Here is a 24477-nt window from a genome sequence, read left to right on the forward strand (position 1 = left end):
AATCCTTCTCGGGCTGTATGTACTGTATCTGCATTTGGTAAAAAAAAAACCAAAAAGGGGAATTTATTGAAAAGTGCCCAAAAAGGTTTTATGTACACCTTTACTTATGATCTGTGAGCATATCTGCATATATCACCAGTCAGATTTCTTATGAAAATTCTACCAACTTTATTTCAATGCCAAAGTTATCAGTCAATTATGAAGTCTTGTTTACTGTAGGATGTAAATTTTAAAATATTGACTTCTTTAGAATTTGCATAACCAGTTTTCATCTTAATTCCAAAAAATGCTGCAAGGTAGTACTCAATTGAAAATATTATTGTAATGCAATTCACCTATTTTCTAAACTGATCTGAGGGCAATCTCATGAATGATTAGCTGTTTCATGTATTGTAGTTTATACATTTCATTGTTTTTAGTCTTTCTTGAATTATACAGTGAAGAGGAGAAACTATAGAAACTATTATACTTGAACATGTATCATGCTATACTTCATGAAATTGAACAATGCCATGTGTTCTCAATTTTTCGAAGGTATTGGTTTGCTTCTAAAATAGAACAAGATTGCTCTAGTTGTATCAAAATTTTTGTAATTTTTTTCAATCACTTAAATACGGTAATGGACAATTTTCTATTGGTTAAAGTCCATTGATCAAGGTATTTTTTCTAAAGTGAATATATTTTACTTTGCAGTCATGCTTACAGAAAATTAGTCCTTCAAAGAAATCACCTCCAACTTTGTCACCTATCAGTGGATACTCCAACACCGGCAAAGATCCAGGTACGAAGTCTTCTCCAGCAAAATATGCAAGTTCCAGTTACAATACTAAACCATCTCATCCACTTTTTGCTACATACCCTCAGCATTCAACAATATCTTCATCTGCATACAGGGAGCTTCGACAAGGAGTTAAGTAAGTCATGGTTCATTGAAAGAATGAGGTAATTGTCAAAGGGTTCTTGTTCAAAAATCTCAAGAAGCCTTATCCAGTATATGACAGCTTCACTTTAATACACATATATTTGTGTAAGGAAATTCAATTAGTTTTTTGTTTAGTTTTGTATAACAAACTGTTTCAAAAAGACATTTGACTACTTTATTAGAATTCTTGTATATAATCAGATGACAAAAGTACTTTTGTCATTGCTGAAGTCTGAACGTTAATGTAGAGAACTCAACATTTGGTGTGCCATAAAGGATTTTTTTCTTATCAAGTTTAGATTTTAGTTACTACTGTGTCCAGTATTGGTCAGCCTATGTGCATTTAGTAGTTGTACGCCAAATAAAAAAAAATGCATTTCAAACAATATTGTATAAGGTAGTCTGACAAAGCTCTGGCATTTCCTTCAACATTTATTATGGCAGACTGGAATTACTAGAGTGCAACTACTTAAAAAATGTAGTCGGCCCTCAACACGAGGGGATTTTGACCCCAGGACCCCCTACCTAAACTTTAAGTACTGATGTAACCTTCATGACCCTAACTACATCCATATCACTAAATGTGTCACCAGCAATTACGTGACATTTTCTTTTGTTGAAGACTTTGACAGATGCTTTCATTTATCTACTATATTAATGACGTGAAAAGAAATAGTAAACATAAATGCAGTATGGAGTACAGTACTGCAGAAATATAAATTCATTTATTCTGTTTTATACAAATTGCTTTCATTTATGTATGCACAATTATGCTTAATATAGAGTACTATTAGTAAATTGAGTAGCCGATATTCATTCTGTCTCTCTCTCTCCCCCAATTATTGAGTAAATCTGAAAATCGCTGCATTATTACAGAAATTCAGTGCAGTGTTGGATGTGTAACATTCAAATTTTCTGTGGGACTTTTTCTTTTCTTTCTTCCTTTTTACTGTTTTCTAAAACTTCAAATTTACATAAGAGTACTATTGTGTATAGGTTGAGGGCCGACTGTATAGCATCATTCCCCAATTACTGAGGAGGTTCAGTTTGTCTTATATTACCACTTAATTATACTGTATGTTTGGAGAAAATATGAGCTTTTGTAATTTTTTTCTATAATTTGTTTGGCTTTTGTGGTTACCATATTACATTAGAACATTCATGAGCACTTTACACATATAATAAAAATGTGACTGTTCTTTTGTGTAATGACATGCTATATTGGATGTAAATAAATTTTTTTTACACCAGGTTCATTCTTCAGACTAGTTTAGCTTTAATGTCTTGTCTCTAACCATTAATTTCTTGTGCACTAGCATATGTCATTTACAGTGTGAATATGGCATCAAGAGAGGATTCTCAAGTGTTTTTGAAGTTCATTATGTTGGAAGATAATTTTAAAATGTATATGAAAATTAATTTAAGAGGTGGCCAAAATTTCTTTTGAATGGAAAATTATGGACAATTGCAGGAAAGAGAACAGATACAAAAATACTTTTTCATTCGAATCAGTATAAAGGAACAAATGCTGTTTGGATTTTGGTTACTTTATATAATATTCATTTAATGTGCACTGCAAAATTAGTACTTTCGGGTATATATTGATACTGTGACCAACTACTCACAGTAATTCAGAAATTTACTGTTAGAATTAAGTACATTGGTACCAAAACCATATGGCTGTTGTATTATGCTTATTTTGATACAACTAACTACAGTCATCAGAGTTTATGTATTTAGTGTCATCACATAATGTAGAAATTATTTAAATTACCAAGCAGATACAGTATGGTAGCAAAAAATAGTCAAAATTTTATACAAAATATTTGTGGTTTACTAAAAATATGTATATTGTAATGTACTGACTAGAGCTTAGTGGCCATGAAGACTGAAACTGCTCTTGGTTATAGTTCAGCAATATTAGTGTAAAGTGATTAATAAATTGTAACTCATGTTGGAAAACATGACTACAGTAATCCAGTACCTCCTGTCCTTAATTATTTGTAAATTCAAGAGCTTCATTGTGTACGAAAACTGTAAATACAATTAGTTTTTCACTACAAGTCACATGTTGAAACCCATCACCTTTAACCTTAAAAACTTTTTAATTATTATGATGTAGTTCAGCAAGGCCACTGAGTCAGATTTGCTTTTACACGGGTGAAATTGAACCAAGGTAGAGTTAACTTAGTAAGATGGAAAGTACCAAGTAACCATAGGGCACTATAGTTCAGGTAAGGGTTGAAGAGATGCTGCAAAACACTTAAAATTATTCCGCTACATGCAACCAGTAACCTGTCAAGGGCTTTGGTAGCCAAGGAAATGGTATTGCTTTTAGTATTTTGTTTTGGAATATTATTTTTTTCATGATGCTTACAGCAGATAACTGCCAGTTTTACTGTTTTTTTTTTTTTTAGAGGTTTCTAAAAACAGAAGCATTAAATAGGAACAAGGACATTTCCAGTAGGTTGCTGCATTTTTGTGCTAAATGTGCTGGAATTAGCATAACAAATAGAAATTATATACTAGTTTCTGTTAAGTTATTAAAGTATCCCATTTTGAAAAAAAAAAAAAAAAAAAAGTGCAGATCCTATAATCCTGTAAACCACTCTTCAGGTAGTTTAGTTTTGACCTTGGTGCTCTGATTAAAACAATAAATACTGATACTTAAGCAGGTGAAAATCCAAAATCCATTCTCTTCGAATGGGATGAGAAATTTTTTAAATGGCAACCTTCTAATCTTTACCTTCAGTAAATGATTCAAGTTCTACAAACAAATTATTTTAATAAAATTAAACCCATTGGGTCAGCCCTATGAAAGTCGAGCATTTTAGCCCAGTGGTCTGGTTAACATCTGTAGTAGTAATAACAAAATGGGTAGTTGAAAATTGTTTCTCTTTTTCTCAAAGTTTTAGGTTAAATAAATTACTGCATGTGATGCAAATGCATTATGTATCGGTATTTGCTCAGTAAGCTCACTTTCTCTCCTACATACAGTATGCATGCTTTTTTTTTTTTCTTAGAATACACTGTGGAAACTGTTTAAGATTAATTTGATTGTAATTCTTTTGCTCTTATCATCTAATTAAAGGGAACAGAAGAATTTAAAATGTCTCAATGAAAAATGTTTGAAAGTGGTTAAGTAGAAGTAATTCAGTGTGTTTGTGTTATCTAAGTGTTCACAACAAAAGAAAGTGCTTGTTCACACACAAGATAGACAACTGGAAATAACGTGATAATTCATAATTTAATGCAATTATTAATTCCTTTACCAACAATCTTTTGCACAATCCATCTTTGTCATTTTTCTTAGACGTCCACATAATTTGAGCTGCAAACGTTCCTAGTGTTTATGAGCAGGGTTCAATTCCTGTTTTTTGGTGGTGACATTGTAGATGTTGGTAGTGTACATGACAGATAAAAGATTAACCCTTGTATCTGAGAATTAGATTCAGGGATGCTGCATATATATCTTTTGAGGCCATTAGTGTTGCTCAAAGACCACTATATTGTGCCTCTGTGTTACTGTAAAGTAGGAAGCCAGACTTTTCAGCTTAAACTTGTTTAAACTCATCTGGCTAAACTACTGAACGATAATGATGTAATAATGTAGTTGGGAATGAAGTGGTAGTTTAATGTAATATGTACATATGCCACTCCTTGTTTGTAGTATTTTGTAGATACCTTAAGATACATTCACCCAGTTTAACTGAACATCAGTAACAATCAATAGTTTGTGTACAAAGTACCATAGGTATGATATATAAATCTATATATATTTGCACTGCAGTATCATGATAGTAATTTTTATATCCATTTAATTCTTAGGGAATGCTTGTGTATATTACCTAATTTTCTTTTTAATTTTTGTCATTAGGAAATGTATTCTACCAAATTTGCATTTCGTAATTAGCACTCAAGAGATTTTAGTTTATTACCACTATGAGAATCAAGAAAATATGTGGGCCAAGGCAGAAATAACTGGGTTTGCTGTTTACCATGTAATTAACAATTTTAATCTTTTATTTGAGTACTACTACAACAGGATGATAATTTTGGAAAAAATCATGAACTTGTACTTTAGTATCTAGGAGATACAATGAAAAGAATTGCAAAGAAAATTAGAAACACTCAAACCCTGGTTAAGTGAACCATTTTCCTCAAGACAATGTGTTTTAAAAACCCAGGAAGGTAGCATATTTTGATTGTGTAATCCATGGCAGTTCATGATATTTTTAAATTTTGAAATAATGCTTAACATGCATAGCAGTTACCCTTTGGGTGTAGGGCCAAGGACTCCAAATGACAGTGATATACTGAAGCCTATGAAATTAGAAACAAATGTATTGCAGTTTATTTAGGTAGCTATTTAATTAAGTAGCCAGGTTAACCTACATGAATTTGGATAATAAACTATTCCTGCCTCCTTGCTTCTTATAACAAAGGATAATAGCCGTATGAGACATTTTGATATTCAAAAATCTACTGAACACATGTGCTACACACAATTCGTCTTATGAAATAGGAAATGAGAAAAGTTTGCATGTAGTTTAGTAATATTTTGGCAAGTACATTGCATTAATTTTATGGATGTAGTTTTCTTTTTAAGATGTAAAAACAAATATCCTCCTTATACATTCCAATTATTTTGTGTTTTTGAGCCTGCACATGAGCATTTGATTTTATGAAACAAAAGAAATTTGAGTCTTAGGTGACATTTCATTTTATAAAATTCACTGTTTCCTGTTAAAGCAGAGTTGCATTTAATAAATTTACATATTCAATTCTGAATGCATTTAAATAAGTGTAGTAAAAGGCAGACTACTAAATATAGTATGTAATTAATGCTTAAATGTTCTGGTTAAATTACTCTTAGGCATTTATATATAAGGATGTTACATCAACATGGAACACAATCTTTAGTCTTATCAACAATAATTCAGGAAAATGAACACATTTTTGCTGAACAACCAAAATATAGCCCGAGAAATTACTAAAAACTTAGAGCCACTTCAAGTTTACAAGAAATACCAATTGCCATTTTCCAAATTAATTCAGTGCCTTGCTTTATACAGCCTTGTATGGATACTACAGATGTTCAGGATTTACATGAATGTTTTGATACTCATCTGTGATCCTAATTTGCAGGCTACAAATCTTAATTATTGATACATGCCTTGAATTGCCACTACGCCTTCACCATCTTGTATATTGAATGATATGTGCCTTGTGAAAATCAGTGTTCATTATACAGCGGTCAAGTGAGTCTTTTTAGTTGCTCAAGACCACCTGGTTTATACTATGGTGTAATAAGTATCCTCTGTTTAAAAAAAATGTAATTTATTATATTGCATTTGGATACTAAATTTTAAATAATTTAAAACTGTACTGGCTAAGTTTATTGTATTAAAAGGTAAAAAAATACCTGGTCATGTGAGGTGCAGTATGATAGTCTTTCATGTAGACATTAAGGTTCTTTTATGTATTAAGTACAGCAATTTTTGTGCCATAAGTACAGTAAAAGCTGTGGCATTTTGTTTTTACTTTAGTACTGGAAACTGTGATATTTCATTACAAGTAAATTATTAAATTACCCCCAAAAACAATGTTCATCCTTTTCAATGCACTGTCACTTACAGTGAAGTCATAATTAAACTTGGGCATATTCTGTGCAATGGTTCTGATCTCATGCTTAAACTAACAATTATTTAGTCATGTATAATTGGTGTGAATTTGTCACGAAATGTTTACGCACTTTAGAGTATCAGTATTTATATGATCTCATTAAGGTTTCAAGTGTGATCCACCCAAGACATATCCTTAAATAAAATATAATAAAAATTCAGAATTTATTTCTAACCTCATTTAACTTTTATAGTGTTTTAAACAATAAAGGGATTTTAACACCAAATCCAGTTGACTTCATATATCACATCTCTTCAGTTGCTTATTTCACACCAATGTCTTTTGGGTGAAATTTGCAAGGAAGTAACTTTTTTGTTTGAATGAGCCATAAATAACTAATTGGCAACTTACTCAGCCTAATCAGTAAGCTAGTAAGCTGGAGGGCCAGTTCTCCATGTAATTTCAGGAAGGAAGGGGGTGCTGTTGAATCTGGAGCTTGCCGGACCAATCCATCACCCATTGGTTCCGGCCATGTCCAAGAAATGGGGGTTTTAATATGGAGTTGATAAAAACTTATCAGCAAAAATGTAAGTCGATGTTATGACGCCATACTGATTGCAGGCAGAGTGTCAACAGGTGGTCTTTTTGCAAATGTATTGTGTGTGGGGTTCACTGTTAACAGTGATACCTGAAAAGCCAGGAATCAAATCTTGGTCCAAAGAAACAGGTTGACTGGGTGTGATGTATGATGTACATTGACTGTTCTGCTTAGAACAAGCAACAGTTAGCAAGTGCTGCATGGTGGACAACCAGTATGGTCAGCCCTGCACACTGATTGGTAACAAGGGCGCTTCTAGACCTTCAAAGCAGTTCCCTAGGAATGATGATGTTGAAAAGTAAAAATTTTAATTAAAACAAAAGCAAAAATTCTTAATAGAGCTGGTAGATTGAGTAATCACAAAATGCAAAATGATTATGCACCAATTATTTAAAAAAAAAAAACCATTTTAATAAGTACACCATCATTTGGTATAACTATTTCTACCTTGTAGTGGCTGCAGTATGCAAAGCTAATAGGACCTCGGATATTCGCACCTCCTATTTCTATAAAATTCAAAAGGAGACTCATGAAACCTAGAGGCTTCCATACTTTATTGGAATAAACATCAAGTCATAAAATTACCTGTATACTTCCATTGGTAATTAAATTTTGCCATTATCTACAGAAAGAAATATTTCAATATACATGTATCTACAGCACAGATCGTATCAGTAAGACGAAGCACCAGACTTGACTTACAATATTTTATTTTAAAAATATGGCTAAAGATCTCTCACTCTCTCTACATAAATAGCCAACCTTTGGGAAAACTGAGAAAAAAATCTGTATGGAATGAACAATGACATGATTACAAAATCATTGGAGAGAGTGGGCCACATCACAACAATATACTGTATAATGTATATTATATACGTACATCAGTACCTGTGCATCATAAATATAAAAGTTACACACTTAACACTAACCAAAATATGACATGATGAATTTAAATTTTTCCAGCAAAAGTGCCATTTTCAATCTGGTCTCCCCATCTTTCAAGCCAGTCACCTGGGCATACTGAATTGAAAACCTTCTTGAAGTACTCGCAGGGTTCATAATCTTCACCCTTGATTTTTTGGCAACGGTGGAAGTCGACGAAGCTCTGATAGCAGTATCTGGAAGAAATTATATAAAGTTCAAATCCACTTCTCATATAACTATTTTACAACAGGCTCTCCATGGAGAGAATAAAAAGGAACTATACTATAGTGGTTTCAACTTGAATCAAACATTTACCAAATCTTATATCTTTCATAAACAGATTAGTTTAAATAAAATCTATAAGACCCCTTGAGTTAACATCATCAAATAGCCTGAATTATATCTGCATATTGAAGGTAAATAATATTTAAATTTTGAACTTTTGTACAAATATTAGCTCTTCCTTTGGGGGACTTGATGTGATTGCAGTAAGTATATCACATTCAAAATAACACTGACTACAACAGTTTTAGAAATCTCAAGTACCTTTAGGGTTGGCTAAAGAATGCTTGTCCTTGTAGCAAAAAAGTACAACTTGAAAAATATAAGGATTTTATGATGAAAATAATGATAGGTAACAGCAAAATTTTCTTTAAAGGAAGTGTCCAAGTTAGACAACATCTGTCACTTGTTAAAGTATGAACTTTCTAACAAGATTTACTTATATTGAATTGCATTCTTATCCTTGAAGGGTGTATTAATAGTACACAAATGTCAGATGTCACCAATCAAAACCCATTCAGCTGAATTACCAAACATCAGACTTCTTTCAGACTGTGGACACAAGGAGCATTGCCAACTCCTGTTCTTGACTAAAATTCCAGGGAAAACTATCAAATACGTGTTCTTTTTCCTTGCTTGGGCATGTTAAGAACTTTAAAAGGAAAAGAAAGGGGTGTAAACGAACTATGTCTCTGTTGCAAAAGGGGGACAGATGTCTCGCATAGATGTAGGGCCCAAGAAACTATTAGTTTCGGAAAGTCACCCGGTCTGGAAGATGGCGTGAGAAGATTCACTCACAAGACTAGTAAAGGAAAGACCTCTTGACTAATAATCCTCTGTACAGCCTGAAGTGAGTGGTGACAATCAGACTAAGTTAGTAGACATCTTGAAGTGAGGCTGTCCGAGAAGACCGTGTGGGGGAGGATCCTGTAGGATCCACCCACAAATGAGCAGGCTCATGAACAATGATGCAGTTCAAAAATGGGATAATCAGATTATGTAACTTGGAGATAGTCTAAATATGATATAGTTCCTTCTTGATCAGGATGAAGGGCATGCAGAGGGGAGGGGGGGGACCCAGAAACACTCACCAAGTCTGATGGAATATCAGATGGAAGAAAATCTCAGGAAAGAATACAATGCCAATGTATGACACATAACAGGATTGCAAAGCTTGTCTGAATGGCTGCTATGGGAGAACTGGTCCTGCAGCACTTGCAAACGCTGGTAGCTGTGAAGGCCTGTGAGTGAACAGTTGGAAATCAACACTCAGATCTGGTGCTGTTGGGCGTTCCTGTGCCTGTGGGCTACCTTGCGAGGAAAGTGCCAGTGGGCACTCTTGTGCCAATGTACGTACAAGTGCAAAAGAGGAGTCACATACTGAAGAGTAATCTGCGTCAAGTAGACACACTAACCCACCAGGAGGATGCACAGGTGCTGACAGACACAAGACGTTTCCTGGGGCTAGAGGCACTAAAAGAGAAAACAGCTGACAAAAAAGGCACAGGAGGAGAAGAATTTGGTGCCAACAGTTGCTCAGAAACTTTCCTAAGTGTGGGATCACCAGATTGGCTCTCTGAGGAAGATTTCCTAGATGAGAAAAATGCCTTATGAGATAGAGTGCCTTTCTGAAACATGCTGTCCCTCCAAAGCACGGTTGTCCTGGGAAAAATGTGGGAGATCATTAGCCTTCTTGGACGGGAAGAAGGCGAAAATTACAAGCTCTCCTTTTCAAGAAGCAAGGCTCGTCTACAAGTGCCATTAGTGCTTGGGGAAGACTCCTCAGAACATGATACACTATCGGTGAGACATGACGCTTCCTTCAGACGTCTTTCTGACAGTGGTCTGTCGAGACCTGGGATACTTCAATAGGACCATCTGAGGGAGGCGACTGTCCATGGGCAAACCCCATCGACCTCCCTTGGGCTACCAGTTGCCTCCTCACAGGTGCAGCAGTTTGGCAGGGACCTTTGCCTAGGAGAATCAGGGGACGAAAAGCCACCACCTCCACTGCACAACACTTCACTATCACAGAGTTAACATTGCTAGTCCCACCACAAACTGGCAATGGTATGGGAAAGAAGCGAGGAGCCAGGCGAAGGAGCAAGTGGTAAAATTAAAGGCCTAAAGTAGCAGGAGAGAACACAAAACTGGAGCAGTGTTTTATCTGGCGTTCAGCACTCCTGCATCAAAATAAAAAAAAACTCAAGCACCTGTGTAGCCTACAATATTTTGAGTGCTTGGTTCCCACTGGGCACTCACTCAGCTCCCGCTGGGAGTTTAGCGCCAGTGGAAACTTGGGTGCTATAGCGGCTCAACCCCAACTAGGTGCTCGGTTATCTAGTACTTATGATAAAAGCATGACGTAATCTTGAGTCAAACAAATGACTAAAGACAGGGTCAACCAGTATAGTTCAGCACCAGGGGAGCCAGTAGCTTTGGCACTAGACGTACTATGTCGTCAGTTTAGCTACATATTAGCTGTGCATGTGTCGATCCAAGCTCAGCGTAGGCACAGCTAAAGCAACACTATTTTGTTCTCTTGATCGGTATTAAGTACAGCCCTAAGCCTCTTTGCTAGGGGGAGAGACTGGTGTCACCTATACAATATCAGTGTTACTACTGCAAAATTTGAATATAAACTTTAATGAATAAATCTAAACTATAGCTATGTAATTACTGGGTAAGTTACTTAAAACAAAAAGAAACTGCAATGAGAGAGAGCTAACATACCTAGTCTGGTTCTGGTTGGGAAACCTGGGGTCGAAGGGAGCGGTTTCGAGCTTTGGGTCGGAATCCATGATAGATACAGACATAACTTTCCTGAAAATAATAATAAAAAAAAGGCTAATATAACAAAAGACATACCTTATCACAATGCACTCAACATTTGCACACAATATTTGTATTTCTAATTATTTTGTTAGAATACTTACTTCTTTGACTTAATACTTCACTCTAGTCAGTATCAAGACATCTACAATAACCCAAAATTTGGATCATGTCAAGATTAGCAAACCCACTATTTTTCAAGACAATATTACATATACCACTTTTCATATATATATATATATATATATATATATATATATATATATATAATATATGTGTGTGATACACACACACACAACATACATATATATATATATATTATATATATATATATATATATATATATATACTATATATTACTATATAAATAAATCAAAATGGTATAATACTATCTTGAAAAACAGTGGGTTAGCTAATCTTGACACAATTCCAAGTTCTATCAATGCAAGGGCAGCAATTTTATTCTCATTAGACTGGTCATACCATTGGGCTAATGAGGTTATGCACCTTAGTGTTCAAGGTTTCCATAAAAGAGTACACAACTATAAACTCTGTGATAAATTTCTTTCATCTTCCTGAAATTAGCTGAAACTAATTATACCTGCTATTAAAGTCTTCAACCACATACCTAAACACTACTGACTAGGTAATGTGGGAGGTGGACTACTTTTAAGACTAAGTATTCCAAGAGTGAACTTTAGTGAACATATAAGGTTTTGTACCAAGTGAAAAAAAATCAACATTAGGTTATATAAAGCCTTAACTATCCATACAGTTATGGCTAAAAACAAATCTGTGGCTCCTCAAGGGTAACTTGGGGGTCTGCCCTTTCTGGTAAGTACTAATAGAATCCTTAAAATAATAAAGAATAGCATATTAATGTAATAATTAAGTAACCACAAGCCATCTCGCACAGCTTAAGAGTAACAACTCCACACACACACACATAAATATATACATATATATATATATGTATATATTTATGTGTGTGTGTGGAGTTGTGTTACTCTTAAGCTGTGCGAGATGGCTTGTGGTTACTTAATTATTACATTAATATGCTATTCTTTATTATTTTAAGGATTCTATTAGTACTTACCAGAAAGGGGAGACCCCCAAGTTACCCTTGAGGAGCCACAGATTTGTTTTTAGCCATAACTGTATGGATAGTTAAGGCTTTATATAACCTAATGTTGATTTTATATATATATATATATATATATATATATATATATATATATATATATATATATATATATATATATATATATATATATATATATATAAGTAGTACTCAGTTGCCTACCCTAAAGAGTATTTTGCAACAATTATTCAATGTGAAATAGTTTTGATTTATAATTACAGTAACTGACCTAGAGGTAGGTATATCTGCTGATTGAATTAATTCTAAAAATACATATATATACCTGTACCTAATTATGCTGTAAAGCTGCACAACCTATGCAGTAAAAAAAACAAAAACTTCAAAATCCATTATTAAAAAGAAAGCAAGTGCTGGGCACTGAACTAGAAGTCTTGAAACACATACAACAGATTTTGAGTAAATCTAATATCTAAATACAGGCAGTCCCCAGGTTATAACAGGCTTTGATTATGTTGTTCTGAGCTTATGAGTTCAAATATATTCATCAAAAATTATTTCCTGGGGGTTACAAAACATGTACTGGGGTTTTGACACTGATCCAACGGAAGAAATATGACTCCAAAATGGTAGAATGATACGAATTTGGAGGGGCTTATATGAAACTCAATAAAAATGACAATTTGTCCAAAATTGCATTTTTCCTAACTATACAAACCTGAGGTCCTTTTACAATAGGAAGGTACTAGCGGCAGCTGGATAGGTCGTAAGCTTTCGAACAAGGGGTTCGGTAGTTAACTGCTTGTCCGACAGGCGCGCGCGCGCGACTGGGAGGTAAACAAATCACTTTTGCTTTTGGCCCAAGCAAAAACTGCAGAGTGAGGGGTGGCATGAGGTGGGGCTATGTGTAAAAGGACCTCAGGTTTGTATAGTTAGGAAAAATGCAATTTTGGACAAATTGTCATTTGTTCCGACACGGCATACAAACCTTCGGTCCTTTTACAATAGGAAGACTCACTTCTTGGTGGGTGGAATCTGAGTCTTTTGTGAACAGACTGGTGTTCGCCCAACCTTGGAAGCCTCCCTGGTCGTAAGAGCGAGGGAGGGATCCAAGCCTCTGTCCGATTGATCGGGGTGTGCACCGCAGGATCAATGGTCAGACCTCTGGACCGAGTACTAAGAGAGAGGCAAGAAGTATCTCTTCGTACCAGCAATGTAAGAACTTGTTCCTGTACAGGAGCAAAGATAAAGTCATGGTTTTGACTCTTGTAGGCCTCCACTTCCCCCCCTTGTAGAAGGAAGTGGTGGATATTCTGCTCCTATCCCTAGTGAAAGGGATAGGATGGGGCTCTGTCATATAGCTCACCGGGCATCTCGTCCTTATCCAGCAGGGTAATGACCGTATCCCTCTACCCACAGGTAGAGGGGTAGAAAAAGATAGAAAGAGAAGCCAGTCACTTTCTCATTCACTATCTATTCATACAGTCACACCAGGACTCGATGCTGTTCAGCCTGCTAGGGTCTGGGTTAGCTAGACGACGTGTTGAGCAGCCACCACGGGTCCTAAGGAAACCGATCCAAGGACCTATGGGCAATATCCAAGAGGTATAAGGAAGGTGCCGGTAGTCTGGTTGTACCAGACCACTGCCTTCCATACCTGCGCCACGGAGAAGTTCTTACGAAACGCCAACGAGGGGCCAATACTTCTGACTTCGTGAGCTCTCGGACGGGACGTACGGATGTCGTCACTACCATCAGCCTCATACGCCCTCCTGAAGACCTCACGCAGCCAGGACGAAAGAGTGTTCTTGATACTTCTTTCTTGGTGAGTGACCCCCGTTGCTAACGAAGAGGCGTCGACACTCAGGCCCGAGGTGTCGAGTTCTCTTCAGATAGCGCCGTAGCGTCCTCCCAGGGACAAAGCAGCATCTCATCCACATCATTATCTGCATGAAGTTCCCGTACTCTCTTCGCCGATGCCAGGTCCAGCAAGAAGAGGGTCTTGTGAGTTCCCTGGTTTGGCAAGACCTTTGGAGGCTGCTCTTAAGCAAGGAGATCTCGAACGAGTTCGAGATGTCCAATCCCGTCAGTTTCAGGACGAGCGTCAAGGCGGCTCTGTATCCTTTGACTGTGGGAACTTAGAGGAGCTTCCTCGGCGAAGAAAAACGAGGAAAACCGCTACCTGCTGAAGAGTGGCTCTGAGAGGAGATAGGCCCCGTCTACGACACCAACCACAGAAGACGGCCTGACTTCCCCTGGTACACAGCTGCAGAGGACTGACGGACGTTTCAGCCATCTCTGTTGCTGCGCTACGAAAAAAGCTTCTCGTTCGCAAGAGATGGTGGATAACAGCCAGCCGTGAAGACGTAGGGACTGGACTGTTCGGTGGTACCGCTCGACTTGGGTGGCTGGGCGAGAAGGTTTGTGCCAATGGGGAATTCTCTCGGTTCTCTTGCGAGAAGAGCCAGCAGGTCCGGATACCAAATGGCCTGTGGCCATTTGGGAGCCATCAGGATCATCCTGAGATTCGAGATGACCAGTGCTCGACTGATCACTTGCGAATCAGGCTGAACGGGGGAAAGGCATAGGCGAAGAGGTCGTCCCACGGGTGTTGAAGAGCGTCCTCTGCAGCTGCCCATGGATCCGGCACGGCCGAGAAGAACACCTGGAGCTTCCTGTTGTGCCGGATGGCGAACAGATCCTCGACTGGTCGCCGCCACAGGTCGAAGAGCCTTTCCGCCACGTCCTGGTGTAGAGACCATTCGGTCCCTATCACCTGATCCCGACGGCTGAGCGTGTCTGCTACTACATTCCTTACCCTGGAATGTAGCGTGCCGACAGCTCTATTGAGTGCGCCTCGGCCCACTCGTGCACCTGCCGAGTCAACTGATACAACGGGAGAGACACTAGGCCCCCCCACCCCCCCCTGTTTGTTGACGTAAGCCACCACCGTGGTGTTGACGTACATCAACACCACTGAGTGTCCCATCAAGCGGTCCTGGAACTCTTGGAGAGCGAGGAACGCTGCCTTGAGTTTCAGTACATTGATGTGAAGGTGCTTGTCGTTCTCGTACCACACTCCTGAAGTCCGCAACTCTTCCAGGTGTGCGCCCCATCCCTCGGTCGATGCGTCTGAGAGCAGCTGCATGTCCCGGGGGGAGAGTGCGCAGAGGCACTCCTCTTAAGGGGTTCCTGTCGTCCAGTCACCCGGCTAGGTCCTGCCTCACCTCCTGTGTCCGTGACAATGGAAAGCTTGGGGGATCCGTCGCCTGTGACCAACTCTCCTTCAGTCTCCCTGAAGAGACCGCAGGTGAAGACGCCCGTTAGGGACTGGCTTCCCGAGTGACGACAGGTGTCCGATCACGACTTGCCATCGCTGAGCTACCTGTTCCTGCAGGGACAGGAACAGGGTTGGCTGCCTCCCTGAATCTGCTGATCCGCGAGTCTGCGGGGAAGACTCGCCCTGCTACCGTGTCGATCCGCATACCCTCTGCTTGTGCTCGAGATCGGACTTTTCGAAGTTCAGAACGATCCCCAGATCGCGACAGAACTCGAGCAGTCGATCCCTGTCCTGTAGCAACTGCGAGCGGTAGCTCGCCAGGACTAACCAATCGTCGAGATACCCCATCAGACGTATCCCGTGCGAATGGGCCCAAGCAGACACCAGAGTGAACACTCGCGTGAACACCTGTGGGGCGGTTGAGAGACCGAAGCAACGTGGCCTGAGCTGGTACACCGTCCCGTCGAGGATGAAGCGGAGGTACTTCTGGAGGACTGATGAATGGGTATTTGTAAATACGCATCCTTCAAGTCCACTGAAAGCATGTAATCGTTCTCCCTGATAGAGTCGAGCACTGCGCGTGCCGTCTCCATCGTGAACCGGGTCTGGCGAACCAACCGGTTCAGGGGAGAGAGATCTATCACCGGGCGCCAGCCTCTCGTAGACTTTCCACCAGGAAGAGTCGGCTGTAAAAGCCCGGTGACTGATCCGTGCCGATTTCTACAGCTCTCTTGCTCAGCATGGTCTTGATCTCCTGTCTCAATGCTACGTCCTTCGATGCCCCTGGAACGTACGCCTGCTGTTGGACCGGGTTGGAGGTGAGGGGTGACCGAGATTCGAAGGTTAATAGATCTCCCTCCCGAAGGACATCTACAATCCAGGTCTCGGCGCCGTGGCGCTGCCAAGTTGCCCAATGGCTGGCCAGGCACCCCCACCCCCCCCACTTCCGGCAGCAGGTGAGGGGGAACGCCGTCCTTCCACTGTGAACGTCGTCTGGGTGGGGCTAATCGACACCTGACAGGAGAGAGCCGATACCGCTCCGACTCATTCCAGTCCTCGTCGAGGTCGAAACCTCAGGAGGACCGAAGGGGTATTTAAATACGGTGTCCGAAGACACGTAGAAACGCCTCTGTCGCAGTAGAGGAGGTGATCGCGGCAGACCCACCGTCGATTTGGGTTCCCTCTCGGGCCCCAAAACGACTCGAGCCGAGACGTGGCTCTGCTGGTGGGAGCGGTGATCCTTCCCCGAGATCATTGTGCTGACGAATCAGCGCCGTAACCTCGACAAAGTCCCTCTGGATCTCGGAAGTCACAGCATCTTGCAGAGTGGGACCGTTAAGCCCTTCGAACAAGAGCATTTCCGAGAACCTTCCTCCTAAGAAGGGGGAACAGCGACAGCCCTCTCGGTCTTCCCCATCCACTTGCGCATACGTCCTGGCCGGTCCCAGAACCGTGCCTGGCACGTAGGGCGTTGTGGTGGGATCATGAGGGGCGCACCCCTCACGATCACTCCTCAATACCTCGCTCCTCCCGGTGTAACCCGAGGAGGTTGAAGGTACGGGAGAGGCAGACCTGACGCTCCCTCATTGCTCGCTGGCAGCACCAGCAGGCTTTGAGGGCTGCAGGAGATGCATGTCAACCCGCGGTGGCGATCGAGCTGCAGGCCTGGTCGAACCGTCTCCTGTGGAGAACGGCTGGACTGAGCACAGCGGCCCCGATCTCGAGTATCAGAAGAGCTGGTGCTGGTTGCCGTACCCGTTCGCTTTCTGTGAGAGCGACGGTCAGGCGACCTGCAGGCTCCACTGTCACAGTGAGACCGGTGCTTGTCCTCACGGCACGTCACGTCACGTCGCTGGTTCCAGCCGTGGCTGGCACCGGCGAAACGGGAAGGGAGGACCTCTTCCCAGCCTCAGCCCGTGGTCGGTCCGTGGACCGTCACGTCCCGGGTAGCCAGCCTGTTCGCCGCGAGAGTGAGAGCTGGTCTGGTGAGAGTCGCATAAGCGGCTGTCACCAGTCTTCCGCCCCGTGCCGTGAACCTGACGCTGAGCGGACTCAGAGGTCTGGTTCCTGGCTGCACGGTCGCTGTAGGCGACCGTACACTCGGTACCTCCCGCGAACGAGAGGCCGAGACGGACCCTGATGCAGTGGCAGAACCACTGACACCAGGCGAGGAAGTACCGGTGTTAGCCGGTACCCCTCTGGTCCCCGTAGTCGTCTTCCTTGCGGAAGGAAGAGACGGGCCCCGCTCCCGAAGGAGCAGGAGGACCAGCGAAGGAACCCTCCCGTCCCACCGAGGTGAGACGGGTCCCGAGAAGCTCCCGAGGGAGACTTCTTAGGAGGGAGGAGGCAACCTTCTTCTTCCTCGGCTGTGAAGCCTTAGAAGTCGAAGGGGAAGAGGCGGCAGCCGACGACGATGAAGAAGATGAAGACGACGACGACGACACCTTCCTCCTCTTCTCGTCAGCTTCCTCAGGACAGACATAAGATCTGCTATCCAGGGCGGAGCCGGGGCTGCTGTAGCCGAAGCCACAGGGCCCGGACGCACCTGTACAGACAGACCAAAGTCTGGGGTAGTACCACCACGAACAGGACGACATCAGCAGGTATGGGCATCTCAGGAACAGCAGGCACAGCCAGCACAGCATCGGTAGGGACAGCCAGCGCAGCAACGGCAGGGACAGCCAGCGCAGCAACGACAGGGACAGCCAGCGCAGCAACTGCATGGACAGTCAGCCCAGAATCGGCAGGTACGGCAGGCAGCACCGGAAACACAGGAAGTGGAGCAGCAGCCAGCAACATCCTGGTACCGGCGGCAGGTCCAGGGGCGAGCTCTAGGGCAGCGGAAGTGTGGTCGCTGCAGCGCGGCAACCACGAGCGGCGGCGGCACGCCCCCCTCTCGGTACGGCGAACGGCACTTCACAGCGGCTGTAGGCAAGACTGTTACCACGTGAGGCGAGTACACCAGGTGAGGAGGGACGTCGTCACCTGGTTGCGTGGTCACCACTCCATGGGTGACCGCAGTAAGCCCAGACATAGAACCGCAGCCCCTGGACACTAGCACGCCCTGCAAATGGAAGGACGCCCATACCTCACCAAGGTCCACCCTCGTGGCAGTAGCACCTGCGGAAATAACAGTAGTAGCGATTAGTGGGGGGGGAAGTCCCCTCGCGCGGGGGGATGAGCCCTCTCCGAACGAGTGGAAGACCCCTAATACAATTGTACATCGGGCACCGAGCGCCCTCCCCCGCGCTCGACGGATCGGGCGAGGAGAAGAACGCCGATAACCTCCCCCCCCCCAAGGGGAAGGGCCACTGTGGGAGCTGAGCGGGGGGGGGGGGGTTCTCGTTCCCCACCCCCGCACAGTACCCATGTACCCAACAACAATATAAGAGCCCGCGAGCAATCGTGCCATCGGCCCGAATGCAAGGGCATAAGGATCAATTCCCTGACTGAGCGGAACTTGAACCAAATAAATATTGATGCAATCAATAATAAGGTATAAAATGAAAATGCATCTTACATACGATTCACTCCACAATGAATAAGGGCTCGGATCGAGCGCATTTGCGCCCTAGGTACCGAGCGCAAGGGTGAAAGGATCAATTCCTTACCTTTATGGATCAAGGTTTCTGGAAACCTTGATCCATAATGAATTGATGCAATCAAAAATATATGAAAATGAAAAGACTACTGCGCTTGCGATTTCACTTCATACAAATAAAAAGGGGAAGGATCAATTCCCGGGAATAGCAGAAACATTGATCCCAGTAAACAATGCAATCTCAAAAAAAAAAAAATGAAAATGAAAAAGAACTGCACTTGGGATTTCACTTCATTCAAAATAAAAGGGGGAAGGATCAATTTCCGGGTAAGCTCGGAAACTGATCCAAAATGAGTATTGCTACAATCAAAATAATATATGAAAATGAAAAAGAATACTGTACTTGCAATTCCACTTCCATACTAAATAAGTTTCCGTGCCGAGCGCATTCGTTCGGCAACGGGCATACAGGTCAAAAAAATATAAATGAAAAGAGCACTTACTTACGATTTTCATCTACACATTTCCAACCCAATCTACGCTCGGAGCGAGTGCTCCCGCCCTCGGCACCGAGCATACACAATACGAGGATCATTTCTGGGAAAATGAATTCCCGCACTTACGCCCTTCAGTCCCGGCACTCGGGTAATCGGAGGGCGTGGTGAACCAAGATCCTTAATTCACAAAGAATTCAATGAAATGATTGTACTTACAATTCAGTTTCACTAGATAATTAGAAAAAGAAAAACACAATCATGCGAAAGCAAACGACGATGAAGCGGGCAGAGAGCGATGATACACGTCCACACGCCAGCAGGCCGAAAGCAAAAGTGATTTGTTTACCTCCCAGTCGCGCGCGCGCGCCTGTCGGACAAGCAGTTAACTACCGAACCCCTTGTTCGAAAGCTTACGACCTATCCAGCTGCCGCTAGTACCTTCCTATTGTAAAAGGACCGAAGGTTTGTATGCCGTGTCGGAACAAATGCATGTTACATCATTTTCAAGACACCCAAAGGATTAAAGGTAAGGTTTTCTTCCGAGTTTTGATGACAATTTGGATTACAACAACATTCAGCTTACAACCTGGTGTAGGAACAGAACCTGTCATATATAAACTGGGGACTGCCTGTAAGCAATATTTGCAACATACTAATATCCATTATGTTTCAACATACAATTTTATTTGTGCTGTAAACAAATTAATACTACTACTAAAGTGACAACAAATTGAATAGTTCTCACTTTCTCGACCACTAACATACTTGTTTTATTTCTACTAGTATAAAGCGATGTACATTAGTACATAGCACCCCACAACCTCTATATAGCAGATTTAACTAAATATGTTACAAGTGATAGACTTCACATTACATAAATAGGGTAGATTACAGTTCAGTTGACCGGACCGTGTAACACCATTTTGCCCGGTCCGTAATCCCTCCGCCAAGGTAAGTAGTTCTCGCAGATGACCCGCAGCCTACCAAACCCGACCCCAGCCGACCAAACCCGAACCCAACCCACAGGACCGAACCCGAACATGCATCAACATGAAAGCCGATTCTCTTCGATATTTTTAATCTTGCCCAACTAATCTTTAGGACCTCCAATTTAATTTACAGTATTCTATATTTTCACCCATGCCCAACTGAAATGTAAGAGCTCCATTTTTTTCCCTTCGTTATTCTATTTTTTTTCCCATGCTTGCCCAACTAATTTGCAGGAGTTCCATTTTTTTTTTCATTATTCGATATTTTGACTCTTGCCCACGATAGTTTTACCCGTGCCAACATAATCTGTAGGAGATACATTTTTTCCCCATTATTCGATATTTCTTTCCTTGCCCAACTCATCTGTATGACCTACATTTTTTTACATTCTTCGATACATATTTTCCAGGTACTAGTTATCCGCTAGGATAACTAGTACCTGGAACGGACCTTGCCCGACCTTCCTCGACCCTTCAGTCTGTTCCTGCTTCTCAGCCAGTTCAGTGCTTCATCATAACTACCATGTCTTCTTCTGCCGAGAATTTGTCGTGTTCCGCGCACGTGGCGTTCGCTGCCGCCGTTCCCGTCACGCTGGAAGACATATACATTTTGTGTCAAGACGAACGATCCCTAGTTAGTTATTTGTTGAAAACAAATTCCCCTTGTTCAGTCATCTCGGAAAACAACCGTCCCGCCAAGAAAGAAAAAAAAAATCCTCTACCCAGAAGATTTGAACGACTCGGATTTCTCTTATTAAGTTCTATATTTCTGGACGACTAGCAACATCTCCAAGGTAAGGTTATCAATGTAAATGCACGTTATTTTAATTATTTTGCCAAAATTAAGCACGCCATTGTTATTTCCGCTTTGCTGAAGTCAGGCACGCTCAACACATCCGAACATTCACGTTCGCTAGAAGTCCACGTGTTCGAACGCAGTCCATGTGTTCGAGCAAACAACGTGGCCTTGACTTTAACCAATGTATTCTCGGAAATATTCATTTTGTTTAGTTATCAGTAAGGATATACGGGTGCCAGCCATATTTATGGACAAGTTATATTGGTTAGATATTTATAATTGTTAACTTACTACACAGGGGGGTCCAGGGGGGCGAAGCCCCCGGCCAGGTAAGGACATGCAGACTTAGTTTGGTTAGGTCGGTTCCTTTGGTTAGGTAGCAATCACTGTTAATATACTATACTGGGGGGTCCAGGGGGGCGAAGCCCCCCGGCCAGGTAAGGACGTGGAGACTAACTATGGTTAGGTTGGTTCCTTTGGTTAGGTACCAATCACTTAATATACTATACTGGGGGGTCCAGGGGGGCGAAGCCCCCCGGCCAGGTAAGGGCACGTGGCCTAAGTTTGGTTAGGTTGGTTCGTTTGGTTACGATCACCGGAGCTCCTACAGTTTAGTTGGAACAGGAGCTCTTACAGTTTAGTTGGAACAGGAGCTCCTACAGTTTAGTTGGAACGGGAGCTCATACAGTTTAGTTGGCCACTGGTTTTTTTTGCTAGGGTTTCGTGGTTTTTAGTGTTCATTGCCGTCGTTTGGTTAGCCTAACACAACGGGGGACGGGACCTCCTACATTTTTGTTGTTACGTGAGCTCCTACAGTTTAGTTGGCAACGGGTTTCGTCTGCTAGGGTTTTGTTGTTTTTCGTGTTCATTGTCGTCATCTGGGTTTCCCCCCACCCAAAAACCCCGGTTTCCCAATGGCTCCCCCCTTACCGTTTTCATTTACTCGCATGTACTCCCCCACCCAAAAACCCCGGTTCCCAAAAGGGTCCCCCATTATCGTTTTTATAGGTTTCGGGGTTTTTAAACCGGGCGCCAAAACAAAGCGTCCGCCATCTTGTTTGTATTGCTCCGCCGATTCCATAGCAGACGAAACCCGTGGTCAACTGAACTGTAAGCGCTCCCATAAATATTTTAAAAGTGAATGTAAAAGGGGAAAAAAAAAAAAAAAAAAAAAAAAACCATGGTCAAGTTGTTCATTTCAGTTTCTGCAAGTCCAAATTCTTCTTTTCATAACTACTGATGTACAAAAGCAAGATTAATGATAATCATACTCCATTTTATGCTACAAAGGATACATAATGTGTGCAGTATAGATATGAAAAAAAAATTATTTATATACATTGCAGATCAAAGTGAAGTTGGCAAAAAAAAATGCACAGCTAAATGCTATGAATAGCTATTATCACATGTACCAAAGGTAAAGCTTCCCTATAATGCATACCCTAACTTTGGACTTGAAAATAAATAGGTATCTCCAAACGAAAAATTTTGCGATAGATCTGAGCACAAGTTTCGTACTAGGCTAATCGTGCTGATAAAACTTTACTTTAGTTACGCAGGATCTCACCTACCTAACCTAACTTAGGACGAAGCGCCCTGAACTGACCAAGGGGTAGAAAGCTCCAAAATGGCGGTAACCTGACCTTACCCTTCTAACCCAACTTAGGGTGCCATGCCTTGACCTTGTTGGGGGAAGGGTGGGCGGGGTTCTTCACCTGCATATAGGGTAAACAACCGAGTGGACTGGCTGCGGCCACCTTAACTGTGTTTGGACGCACCTTCAGAAAAAGTACTTTTAACACGTCCTGACACCGGAGATGGGCACCAGTCACGAGTCTCATGTCTGGAGGCGTTGCTCCCACGACCTATGACTCGTGACTGGTGCCCATCTCTGGTGTCAGGACGTGTTGGAGTACTTTTTCTGAAGGTGGGTCCGAACACGGTTAAGGTGGCCGCAGATAGTCCACTCGGTTGTTTACCCTACTACTAACACTGAATGTCCCGGTCTCCATTAATAACCCCAGGAGTGGATGCAGAGTACGGGTACAGGGGTAGTTGTGAGAAATAATATACTTTACAAGAAAAATAGCATTAGTTTACCATAAAAAAGGGGGTGGGGGGGGAGCAACCCTAAATTGCTATGGTGGTCTAGCCTATCACCATTGGCTTAACATTAGCGTACGTCTGGCTGCCTTTCGGTAATAATTGTTTAAGTGATTTACTATATTCGGCTATTAGGTATAAGTGATTTATATTCGGCTATTATAAGTAATCTAATAAATAACAGGGTTAAAATGCGACTACATTTAAAAATACGGATTCGACCCTAATGTGAGGGATCAAGCTGAAATTGCTGCCGTGGTCAATAAGGTAGCCCTAGTACCTAGGATAGTTATGATAGGTACCTTAGGTAGTATTTGGTTAATCGAATATTATTGGTTACGTCATGAAATTTGGCTCCCTTAAAGTAATAAATGTGTCATTTTCTGCATCCATAGTATGCAACTTAATAAACAACAAGCGTAAAATACCAGTTGGTAATAAATTACGAACTCAACCTTGGCGTCCAAAAAGGAGAAACGTACCCTACCTACCTACCGGCCGACATACTTTCCCTAAGAGATACGGAAACCCGAAAATCATCACTTTTGACTAAAATTACCAGCATTCTTTACTTAAAATTAGCATAATAAACACCTCACACACCTAATAACCACAACGACCAAGTAATATAAGTGGCTAGAGTTGATTTAAAGAGATAAAATGAAGACACTTACTGACAACGGCACACACGAATGAACTGCGATCAGCTGGGCCAAGTGGAGACCTCTGGTGACGAAATATTGCAAAGCGTTCACGAGATATGAAGATACGAAGCGCAAAACTGTTTTGCGTCCAGTTGGGTTCTCTGCGTTAATTTCATTAGTTTTCATTCGTAATGACGCGATTTACGAAGCGATTCGTGATATTTTTTAATATTTAATCAGGTAAGGAGTAATTGGATACGTGAATATTTCGTTCTTTAACAACTAGAATATAATCAAACCGGAAGATATAATGATGTTAAAATAAATACTAATTGAACATAT

General features: G+C 41.7%; 2 protein-coding genes across 2 annotated transcripts in view; one reads left to right on the plus strand and one right to left on the minus strand.

The window, feature by feature from the left end:
• LOC135216256 (extracellular signal-regulated kinase 2-like) overlaps positions 1-6770 on the plus strand; it is a 222573-nt gene extending 215803 nt beyond the window's left edge. The window contains exon 9 of the mRNA XM_064251420.1: positions 694-6770. Coding sequence (XP_064107490.1) covers positions 694-918 — 225 coding nt within the window. The 3' untranslated portion in view covers positions 919-6770. The remainder of the gene's footprint in view (positions 1-693) is intronic.
• A 914-nt stretch (positions 6771-7684) lies between these two features.
• LOC135216257 (cytochrome c oxidase subunit 6B2-like) lies at positions 7685-24301 on the minus strand. The gene is made up of 3 exons (XM_064251421.1): positions 24166-24301; positions 11085-11174; positions 7685-8263 (listed from the first exon to the last, which is right to left on the minus strand). The coding sequence occupies exons 2-3, from the start codon at positions 11165-11167 to the stop codon at positions 8095-8097; spliced, it is 252 nt and encodes an 83-aa protein (XP_064107491.1). The 5' UTR covers positions 11168-11174; positions 24166-24301; the 3' UTR covers positions 7685-8094.
• Positions 24302-24477: the final 176 nt, after the last annotated feature.

Source organism: Macrobrachium nipponense, chromosome 6 (genome assembly GCF_015104395.2).
Source record: "Macrobrachium nipponense isolate FS-2020 chromosome 6, ASM1510439v2, whole genome shotgun sequence".
NCBI lineage: Eukaryota > Metazoa > Arthropoda > Malacostraca > Decapoda > Palaemonidae > Macrobrachium > Macrobrachium nipponense.